Below are 11,949 nucleotides of genomic sequence, written 5' to 3' on the forward strand. Positions count from 1 at the left end.
CCAGAAAATTTACTCCAAAACGTCATGAACAGGTACAGAAAATAATCCAAAGTCCAAAAGAATGTTGGCCTTTATAGCTAAGAAATTAAAATACAAGGGGTTGGAAACTATGCTAGAGTGATACAACCTCTTGGTTAGACATCACTGTGAACGGTTCTGGGCATCACACCTTAGTAATGATTTATTGGCCTTGGAGAAAATGCATCACTGATTTATCAGTTTTCAAGTGGAACAGGTAGGTTAGATATAGAGTAACTATTAACACTTATTAGGGGTTCTAAGACAAAAAGATATGGTTCAAAAATTAGAGTCAGGGCTTCTAAGAAAGGAAATTAGAAAGCAGTACGATACAAAAGCTGATAAAAGTTTGAATATCCCTTCTGCAAACACCAATTGATGTTCAAGCATTTGTTAGACTTAAATCTGAAATTGACAGATTTTTGTTAACTGAAAGGATGGGGGGGGAATATGTGGGGTAAGTGGTGTTAGGTCATAGAAAACCTCATTAAGGGCAGAACAGGCTTATAATGAATAGAGTAGAATAGAACAGAAGAATATTGAGAGATTGGATGACCTACTCCTGTACCTAAGTTCCTATCATCTATAGACTTAGAAAAATAAGCAACATTTCATCAGAATTGAAATCCTTTCCTAATATTTGCTTCCAGATCCCTATTCCAGATGTGTGCAGTAATCCAAAGACCAGGATAGGCAGTGTTGCAGTAAGAGTTGCTAGGAGTCGAGAGACAAAAATCACAGTAGATCTGTTCAAGAACTTGTGCAAGATGAATAAACTGTTAATCTGTTGCTGTCAACAGATGTAATCCCGTCTGAGCAGAAAGCAACAAATGAATCAACCTGTAAGGTAGAATAGAATACCAGCCTCATTATCCACAAACCATGTCACTTTCTTCCAGCTGTGTTAAAGTTCACTGAAATTACAATCACTGAGAAGCTGTTGAATATTTCTGTGGAGCAATTTATAATACTGTCAATCACACAATCCTGAAATTGTGCACCTCCTGGGCCCGATATGGAGCTAGAGCAGTAGCTGTTGACTATTCATGAGTCTTGAAACTTCCTAGCCTTGCCTTCAAACACCTCTCCATCATATTAAACATGGGGCTGGATTTTATGTGCCCCTGCCAGGTGTGCTTTCAATGGGTCAGTTGGTGGCGGAGGCAATGGGTAGCGGAGGACAGGAGGGCTGGGAGGGAGGTAACGGATACAGAAAATAGACTCAGCTGCTAACCCATCACCTTCTTGCCCATCCTTGGATTTCACCTCCAAAATATAGTAGTGTGCCTGCCATATGTAAATAAATGATGAAGAATCAGCTAGGCTGTATAATGACCTCTATAATATACTACCCCTACCATAATATGGCAGATGGGCAGGATTAGGCACCTTGCTTTTGGAAGCCTATTTGAGAGATGACAGAAAGGAAGGAAAGGCACAGTATTTGGTGGGAGAGAAGGGGAGAGGAGAAGGGGGTGCAGGAGAGGAAGGGTTTGAGGGGGAATACCCCTCGCACACATTGATGCACCACCCCCTAAATGTTAGCACTGCCCCCCCCCCACCCCGCCATTTCCTTCTACCTTTTACACTGCCTGCGAAAACACAGCCTTCCCATCTGCCTCTCCCTCCAGCCAGGGCTCTGGGATTCCTCCCAGCCCTAAAACCCCAGGAATGACCTTCTTGGGGCAGCCATGATATTCCTCGGGCTTTCTTCCCGCAGTTCCAGCAGCCCTCTCGACTCAGGAGCCAGATCCAGTAACACCAGTGTTGATGCGTGAGGGGGACCCCTCCGAATGTTGTACCTCACTTTTCCTTCCTATCATTTCTCGTGTAAGCCTTTCAAAGCAACCTTCCCACTCCTGCCTGACTGCCCACACCAACTGTAGTACGAACTGGGCAACGGGCTTATTAACAAGGTGAGCAGTCCCAGCCTCTCTGTTTGAATCAGTAATAGTATGTTTCACAGACTCATAAACCTCTGTATAAAAAAGATACTCTTTTGCCTGTCCTTAATATCTTAAATTTAACCATGTCCCTTGTCCTACACACATCAACACAGTGTGTGTTGTATGTGTCCTTTTCAGCTTCTCCTTCCGCCCCTCTTCTCTCTCACCAAATAATGTGCACCTCCTTCCTTTTTGTCATTTCTCAAATAGGCTTTAAAAAGCAACGCGCCTAATCCTGCCCGACTGTCCGTCCACACCAGCCATGTTATGATGGGGGCAGTATAGTATACTGGTCGTTCCTTCGTAACTTTAAACAGCTCCATAAATTATTCCGAATCTTCAATTTAAATTCAGAAAAATGTGCAGTCACTATTCTCTCTTTTTTGAAGCGGATACTTGTTTTCCATTCTCCCTCACTTTTTGTGTTTTTTAAACTTAATAATAAAGTCTCTGGAATTTATTATCTTACTTCGGAAAACAACCAAATTGATACTGTTACAGAAATTAAAAGAAGGAAAGACTAGCACTGTTCATGACAATTGGATGCCTCAAAGTACCTGAAAGCTAATGAAATGTAGGCACAGTTGTAAGGTAGGAAACACAGCAGCCAATTTGTGCAAAGCAGAAATGTGATAATGTCCAGATAATCTTTTTTAAATGCCGATCGCGAGGTAAATATTGGCTAGCACACATGAGTGGGAAGGAAGGTATCGCTGAATAACTCACATGCTCTCCTTCCAAATAGTGCCACAAGATCTTTTACATCCACCCAAGCAGGCAGGTGGAGCCTGTGTTTGATAGTGCAGTGCTCCCCCAGTACTGCGTTGGAATATCGACCTTGGTTTTTGTGCTTGAGACAATTCAGTTGAAACTCATAGAATCATAGAATTCCTACAGTGCAGAAGGAGGCCATTCGACCCATCAAGTCTTCACCAATTCTCTGAAAGAGCATCCTACTCAAACCAATCCCCCACCTTATCCACACAACCCTGTGCATTTACCATGTCTAATCCACATAACCTACACATCTCTGGACACTAAAGGACAATTTAGCCAATGCACCTAACCTGCACATATTTGGGCAATGGGAGGAAAACGGAACACATGGAGGCAAACTACAAAAATGTGCAAACTCCACGCAGTGACCCAATGTCAGAATCGAGCCCGTGTCCCTGGCCCTGTGAGGCTACCATGCCGCATACTGAAACGTACTGTGAAGTTCTCATTTCACCCTCAGACTGTTGAATCTGCCTTAAACTGTGAGAGTCAGAACTGTGGGTTTTGAAAAGTTGAAGCTTACAGGAGAGGATGGCAGTGTTTAAATAGGAAGGTAAGATAGTTAAGAATGCACATAGAATATAAGAGCAGGGAGATTATGATGCAACTGCATAAAACAGTCATTAGGCCACAGCTAGAATGTTGAGTGCAGTTCTGGTCACTACACTATAGGAAGAGTATGATTGCACTCGAAATGTTGCCTGGTCTGGAGTGTTTCAGCTATGGAGAGAGGCTGGGGTTGCTTCCCTTAAAGCTGAGAAAGCTTTAAGGGGGTGGGGATCAGGGTTCTGATTGAGGTGTAAAAAATTGTGAGGGACATAGATGGCTAGATAAAAAGAAACCTTTCCCCTTAGCAGAGGGATCAATAACCAGGGGGCATAAGGTAAGAAGGAAAAAATTGTTCACCCAGATGGTGGCGGGAATATGGAACTCACTGCCTGAAAGGAAGGTGTAGCAGTGGGAACCCTCACAACATCTAAGAAGCCTGTAGATGAGGACTTAAAACACCATAGCATATAAGGCAATGGACCAATTGCTGGAAAATGGGATCAGAATAGATGTGTGCTTGATGGCCGGCACAGACATTATGGGCTGAGGGGCCTCTTTTTGTGAGCAGAACTCTATCTACTACTCTAAGGATATTCATAAAAGGTCTTCAAAAAAGTAAAAGGTAAAATCATGGATACATTTAACATGTTTAGTATGTTAAATATGTGGCAGTGGGGGGCTCCTACTTGTTCTCGACATGTCAGTGACTGGCAAAGTTGAATTTAAAGTTATTTCTTGCTACTCTGAGAAAGTAGTTTTCCATAATGATTGTTTTTGCAATTCAGAAGGTATCAAGAGGGAAATTTTAAACTGCCAGAGACAGTGGAGTTGATAAATTCTTAAAATGTGAGATCCAAACACAATCCATTGAGAATGTACCTACTTCTAATTTTACTGGGGCAAGTGGGCAGCAGGCTTGTGACTTGCACTCAAGAGTGAGCCAATAATTTAAATATCTGAGTGAGGCTACCTCAGATTTTAACAGCCAGTTAGATTTCATGGCTGCAGACTGGGTTTTCCAGAGTTCAGGAAACCAGACAGCTAGAGTGAGGTAAGGAGGGCCAGGACTATCAGTTAAGTCCTGCTTGCCCTCCGGGAGAAGCAGGAGTGCAGGAGGAGGAGCAACCCCCAAGCTAACCTGTCCCAAACTCTCCCTTCCCTTCCCCATCACCGAGCCACTCTCCCCACAGCTTCCCAGCTGAGCATCCGTCCAATGCTGAACACAATCGACCTCTCTGCAATCTCTCCCTTCCTCCTTTGGCCTTATATTATAGGCCTGCCTGGCCAACAGAGAGAAAAAAATCAAATGAGATTCTGCCTTTAAACTCAGCAGGACTCTGCATTATTCTGGGCCACAAATAACACTGACCCTTCTCCATGAATACTGAGACCCAATAGTCAACACTGTAATGTGGACCAGATTCAAGTATAGGATTAAAATTAGGATTACAAAAGCTGGGATAACTCAGCAGGTCAGGCTGTATCTGTAGAAAGGAAGAGGGTTAACATTTCAAGTCAATAACCTTTCATTAGCACTGAAGAAGGAGGTCTATGATAGGGTGGAGTCCAGAAAAGGTTAAATAACAAAAGGTGTCATGCTGCAAAAGCCGAAGTGTAGGAGATGTAACATCTACTGTTTCACCTCCATCTTTGGATCAAGGCCCCAAACTCAACCTCAAATGAAACAGCAATTTATTTTTCTCGAAGTAGTCTACTATGTTCACCACTCTCCTCTACATTGGCAATGACCAGATACAGGATGGGTGACCAGATCATAACCTCTGCTTCCATCTCATCCTACATGCTTTTTTTTCTCTTTTGTTTTTCTTTTGCTGGGTCAGTCTTTTCTCTTTCTTTATTCCTTTAAGTTGTTCTTTATGGAGCAATGCATGCCTCAAGCTTTGATTCTTTACCATATCCATAGACAGATTGGCCATGTTAAGTTGCCCCTCGGTGTCCCGGGATGTGTGAGTTAGGGGGATTGGCAGGATAAATACATGGGGTTACAGGGAAGGGCCTGGCTGGATGCTCTGTTGGAGAGCCAGTACAGACTTGATGGGCTAAATGGCCTCTTCCTGCGCTGTAGGGATTCTATGATTCCATATCTATTACAATTCTCTTTGACAGTTGCATCATGAAATCTTTTGCCTGCCAGCTTCCACCCTAGAGCTTCTTGTACTCCCTCTCCCCCACCCCCCGCACTTCCACTAGCTAAAAAATCTTACATTTTTATCTTTCTTCAGTCCTGATGAAAGGTCATGAAGCTGAAATTTTAACTGTTTCTCACCACTGATGTTGCCTGACCTGTTGGTTTTCTCTAGCTTCTTTTTTAATTCTTATTTTAGATTTCCAGCATCGGTAATAATTTGCTTTTGTCATTTATCGGGCTGATAGGTTAATCCCTTGTTTGTAGATCAATAGTGATCCAGCTGGAGTTTTAGGACAACAACCCATTAATGTTCACAGTCACTTTTCTGATGGAGCCATAAATCGGATTTATTGGATGGGGTTTTATAACTTGTCATGGCAATATATGAACTCACAACTTCAGTGATGTAACCATTTCATTACTACACCAATACACTGCTCACAGTTTATAAACACTATATGAAGGAACACCTTGATTTTGCAAAACAGCAGAAGATCGCTTTGCGGAATACATCCCAGTGCCTGCAACAGAGAAATGCTAACTCATCAAGCTCGGAGAAAGGGAGATCTGTATAAGGGGAATTTGTCAAAGGCATTGATACGATGCTATAAATAAATATTTGACTAAACTTTAATAATTTCTTTCGAAACGTCTTTCTTAAATTATGGGATGTAATATTGCTGAGGGAACGGTGTGGGGGATCTTGACATGGTCACCTAAAGGAGCTTTATTTTAGGGATTGATTGCTTTTATGAATATCATTGGATGTTCATTGGTTATAGTTCTGTCAACAATTAGACAGGGTTTAACTTATTTTTTACTGCAGACAATAGCAAAAAAATGCTTAATGCATACATCACAAAATCACAAAATTTTTACAGTGCAGAAGGAGGCCATTTAGTCCAGTGTTTCTACACCAACTCCCCAAATGAGCAATTTATTTAGTGCCATTCTCTGCTTTCTCCTTGTAATGATATACATTGTTACTTGAAAAGGAACAATCTACTTCCCTTTTGAATGCCTTGATTGAACCTGCCTCCACTGCACTCTCAGGCAATGCTGAACAACTCGCTGCGTAAAGTTTATTTTCATATCACTTTTTCTTCTTTTTGTAAATTACGTTAAATTTGTGCCTTCTCGTCATGATCCTTTCACACGTGGGTACAATTGGCCCCAAACTACGCTGTCCAGATCCCTCATAAATTTGAAATGAAACACTGTCAATAACCAGTGTACTATTGTAACACATGCATTTAACTGGTTATTGACAGTTAAAATAAGAGACAGGAATATCATCTGAGTGAACTTAGTGTCTATTTATTATTATCACTAATGCTATTTCACATCCAATAGAAAATTATTTTTACATGTGGTGGTTTTGACTGGGAATCCAACAAATACTACAAATTATATAGAATAAAATGGATTTTGATTAGTTTTCTTTTCAATAGGACATTTGAGTGAATTAGCTGTTCCACGTCCAATGAAGTTTCCCACGTCCTAATGACACATACTTAGAATCGAAAGTGCAGAAGTAAGCCATTTGGCCCATCAAGCCTGCACCAACAGAATCTCACCCTGTCCTATCCCCGTAACCCTGCATATTTACCTTGCTCATTCCCCCTGACATTAAGGGGCAATTTATCATGGCTAATCTACCTAACCCACACATCTTTGGACTATGGGGGGAAACTGGAGCATCCAGAGGAAACCCACGCAGACTCGGGGAGAATGTGCAAACTCCACACAGTCACCCGAGGCTGGAATTGAACCCAGGTCCCTGGTGCTGTGAGGCAGTAGTGTTAACCACTGTACCACCATGCCTACCTAACAGACACTTACTGTGCTGGAGGGGCAGACCAAACCCAAAATTTTTCATTACAGAGAGCTTCAAAAAGGAAAGATGCTGATGACTGAATGATGACAATGTCACAAATAACCATCTGAAGAAGACATGTTAGAATAAGTTATGTCCCAGCTGTGAAAAAATGAGGAGGAATAATGTTTCAGATGGTAATATATTCCAAGCATGTTCTCAATATTATTTGGGAGTGGTGATACACAATCAAATGCATCCTTACTACTTAGCTTTTTCCTTACCATTTCAGACCAAAGAACTGCCAGCCTTTAAGTATCCAAAGACTGTGCACTGTGTATCCTTGCTGACACTTTGGAAACATTGTAGTGGTGGTGTGTTGCAGTCCTCTCAGGGAGTCTAAGTTGCTGTGGCAACATACAGTTTTGTGTGTTGCCGTCTGGAGCTATGGATAGTGATGTTGGAGGCTCCAACATTCTTTCCATCCAAGGGATGGCATGGTGACACAGTAGTTAGCACTGCTGCCTCACAGTGTCAGGCACAATAAGAAATCTCACAACACCAGTTTAAAGTTCAACAGGATTTATTTGGTAGCACAAGCTTTCGGAGCGCTGCTCCTTCATCAGGCAGCACTCCGAAAGCTCATGCTACCAAATAAACCTGTTGGACTTTAACCTGGTGTTGTCAGACTTCTTACTGTGTTCACCCCAGACCAATGCTGGCATCTCCACATCATCACAGTGTCAGGGACCTGGCTTCAATCCTGACCTTGGTTGACTGATGTGTGGAGTTTGCACATTCTCCTTATATCTGCGTGAGTTTCCTCTGAGTGATCCAGTTTCCTCCCACAGTCCAAAGATGTGTAGGTTAGGTGGATTAGCCGTAGTTAATCAGTGGAGTTTGGCGATAAGGCAGGGGGGAGGGCATGGGTGGGATGCTCTTTTGGAAAGTATGTGCAGAGTCAATGGGCTGAATGGCCTCTTTCTGCATTGTAGAGATTCTATGCTTCTATAACTCTCTCCTTCTTTTACTGCCTGCCATTGGCGTGTGTGAGAAGGATATGCAAGTTGATACTGAACCTGCCACATTATGAACACACACCTTCCTTAACCATCAAGTGCTGGGAAGCGATTCAAATCCAGAACTTGTGGCCCAAAGACAGTGCGTGAACCATTGTACCAAAAGACCTCCCTGATACATCGTGTACAGGGGATAATGAAGATAAAACTCACTATATTAATATTTTATCAGTCAATTATGTAGGCGCACACAGTACCAGTGCCTTGTGGGATAACGCTATTAAGATACATTAATGTTTGTTTATGGTCCAATTACATTAAGGGCTACTCAAACTACCGTCGCAACCCTGTATGTTGTCTGTGATTCCTTAAGGTAACAGTTGGTGACTCGGAAAGTATAACCCAATTGAGATGAACGCAGAATTATGCGATGTTGTGTTTTGTCTTCAACTGCGCCCGTAGGCACAGTAACACAAATGTTAAGTGCATTAATTAGTGGAAAACCAGAGGCTGAATATTTTTACAGGAGTGTTTTTCTCTTTGCTTGGCAGTAAAGATGGGTCAGGTGGTACAGAACACATTTCTATTTATAAATGGTGTTTGACTGTAGGGCAAATGACATAACTCCACGATGTTTTGTTGTTTGTTTGTGTGCTTAATACAAATGACAAGCGCAGAGCCAATCTGTATCCCTCAGTGAGCGTAGCCTTTGGGGCTGCAAAACCCAAGATTACAACCTGATGATAACGTTCAAAGTGTCCGCCGCCAGTGCAAACATGTGCGTTCAAAACAAAAAGGATAAATCTCGAAACTCCATTCCTGGATTGCTTCCAAAATAATGTCATGAAGTATTTTGCAGTGATGGTAGGACATCAAAGATTTCAAATCCCATAAAATGTCCATAATTAAATTTTGCAGCGAAGAATGTAGATTACCTGTTTCCAACGCTAACGCAAACTGTCAGATTTTTGGCGAGGGAGAATTGGATTTCATTCTGAGCTAACATTTTATAATAGTTGCGTCAGAGGACACAGTAAGTGAACCTTATTTCATACCTTTTTTTGGAGCGGGTTTCACAAGTGGTAAAATGAGCAGGAAATATGTTTTTAAAAAGGGAAACAATATGTTGAAGCAGAATATTAACAAAACACACAGGGCAACTTTAATCCCGCTACACCAGCGAGCGACTGTGCCACATGGATGTTTGTGAACCTTTGCAGAAATATATTCTTTGGGACAATGCAAGCCTGGTTTTCCGTATGTATTAATATTAGACAATGTTTTAAACGGAACATGAGTCCTAAACCAAATCTGACTGATGAGGTAGTATTCAGAACTGAAAGCTTGCTGCCTGCACACAGATTTCATCTTCGACTAATCACAGCGGAGCTTTTCCCCAAATGGTGCCAGTGTTTATTCCTGGGAAGGGGGGGGGGGGTGTACGCTTTTGATTGATCATTAATTAAGAACTTAAAAGTTCTTACAGAAGCGGACAGGTTCTGACTTCTGCTGGGATCGCCAGAAGGTCTAATTACAGCAAGGTCTCCACACATTACACACCGCTCCCACTGCTTGTGGTAAAACTGTAACAGGGAGTTTGTGGAAAACATTAACACCCGTCACGTGAGTTTTACTAAGAGATGGCACTTTCTGACCATTGTAAATGACAATAATTTCCTCTTCAGGAATGACAACTACAAAAATAATAATAAGTCGGGTGGCAGGCTTGTGCAGCCTGACAGTTGGATCTGGGTACACTGACAGATAGACAAGATATTTGCTGCAGTTGAACTTGCAGGTGGGAATATGCACCTCTCAGTCATACCTGTTTCTCCAGGGTCTCCTTGCCCATGGTCAGGGGCTTGGGGGACGGGACCCTCTCACAAGTGCAGCCTTCGATCAGATAGATCCCCGAGGGTCTGCTACTCTGCTCGCTCTCAAAGTAGAAGAGCACATTCTGGTAAAGGGCGAACCACTTGTCGTGCCACTTGCTGTTCTCGGCCGTCTTCTTGCTCAGGTAGCCACGTTTCGTCCCTTCTTTACGCGCGATCAGAGCTAAATACACAGCGTGTCCCTCATTGTACCTGATGCTTTTCTGCATCTTCCGTCCGCCAGACTTTTGTTGTTGTTGTTGCTAAGGGGCGAGGGATAAGGGGAGGGAGATTTCTGATTGCTTTTAAGAGAGAGAGAGAGGAAACTATTTCAATCCCAGCATTGTCCAACAAGAGGGTGTTGGGCAGAAACCCATGAGCCCAAAGTCTGTATCTCTTTCTCTCTCTCACACACACACACAGGATGAAACTTAAGGTGTGAGCGAGCTGGAAGCTGCTGAGAGCTCAGGCATCTCCAGAAAGTGGTGGGTAGGCGAGAGGAGACCGGGAGCACACACCTCTGGACGGGAGCGAGGGGTGAGGCATTGCGAACCAACCACAGCAGCAGCAACAGCGGTAAACTCCAGGCTGACTGCAGGCACACAGAGGGAGAGAGAGAGAGTGGTCGAGGTGCCGAGCCCAGACACGCTGGAAAGCACGGGGTTTGGGAACAGACTGTAAGACACAATCACGTGGGGAGGAGATCAGCTGTAAATCGGCTTTGACACCGGTTTAAAGAGACACGACCCCGTGTGGCTCCTGTTATTGTCACAGTCAGCAGTCCAGGGCAGGGATCTCCCTCCCAGCCTCACCCAGCTTTCCCAGGCTGGGGCTCGTGTAGGAGCTTTTCCACACGCACACAGTCATTTGGCCACATCAAATACTTCACTGCTTTTATGTTTTGCTCGCAATTCTTCATTCGGAAGTTTGACTTATCTCACCTCCAGAACATGTATATGACAGCCTTTGATCCATTCATTCAAATATGTTTTCAGCATTCACAGACAGCCTGGGGGATATCTATCATTTTAAAAACTTTTTTTGAAGTACCTGTCATTCTTTATTCCCAACACCCCCCCCCCCCCTTCCAGGAACTTCAACTAACATGGAAATCACGACATCAAGATGAAGTGGGAGAATATTTTATTGACCACAGTTGTGTTGATCTGTAAAATCCCAAACTACATTTTTGAGAGGGCACGAAATGGCTAATGATTCAGCAGAACATTCAGAACATTCTGTCATTAAAACAATTCTAGATCAGTAATATGCCTTTAACTGTTTACTGCTTTTACCTGCACACGGATTGCTGCAATCGAGTGTATCACAGTTATAGCTCCCATTCAGCCTGTCCAACAGGATTGCAAAGAGCCACTCAGCCATCAGGAGGCGCCCTTGTTCTCACTGTCTTCTGTCAAGGGCACTCCCTCCAACCTGCTTGTTAGCAACCACAGATTGGAATGTTATTGCCCACCTCCAAGAGCACTCATCACATTTGTTCCAAAGATCTATCTCACCTCACAGACATCTTCCAAAACCGTTCCCATTCAATGGGAATTACTGTTGTATGAATAAATCCCAAAGCACGCAACAAAATCCCACCACATGTAATCAGTTAAACGACCAAGCAGGTCTGTATCTGATAGTGTTGATACAAGGACGAGCTACTGGTTATATCGCATTTAGAGTATTGCCTGCAGTTCTGGTCACCACACCACCGCAAGGACGTGGAAGCTCTGGAGAGAGTGCAAAGAAGATTCACCAGGAAGTTGCCAGGTCAGGAGGATGTTGGCTACGAGGAGCT

At 43.1% G+C, this 11,949-nt stretch overlaps 1 protein-coding gene across 3 annotated transcripts in view; it reads right to left on the bottom strand.

Annotated features, from left to right (window-relative positions):
* The window catches only part of LOC145343187 (ras-specific guanine nucleotide-releasing factor 2-like), a 213,633-nt gene extending 202,816 nt beyond the window's left edge, over window positions 1-10,817 (bottom strand). For all 3 annotated transcript variants that reach the window (XM_080189205.1, XM_080189204.1, XM_080189203.1), the window contains exon 1: window positions 10,100-10,817. In XM_080189205.1, the coding sequence (XP_080045331.1) occupies window positions 10,100-10,375 (276 nt within the window). In that variant the 5' untranslated portion in view covers window positions 10,376-10,817. The remainder of the gene's footprint in view (window positions 1-10,099) is intronic.
* Window positions 10,818-11,949: the final 1,132 nt, after the last annotated feature.

Source organism: Carcharhinus amblyrhynchos, chromosome 5 (assembly GCF_965287045.1).
Source record: "Carcharhinus amblyrhynchos chromosome 5, sCarAmb.v2.hapA, whole genome shotgun sequence".
Lineage (NCBI taxonomy): Eukaryota > Metazoa > Chordata > Chondrichthyes > Carcharhiniformes > Carcharhinidae > Carcharhinus > Carcharhinus amblyrhynchos.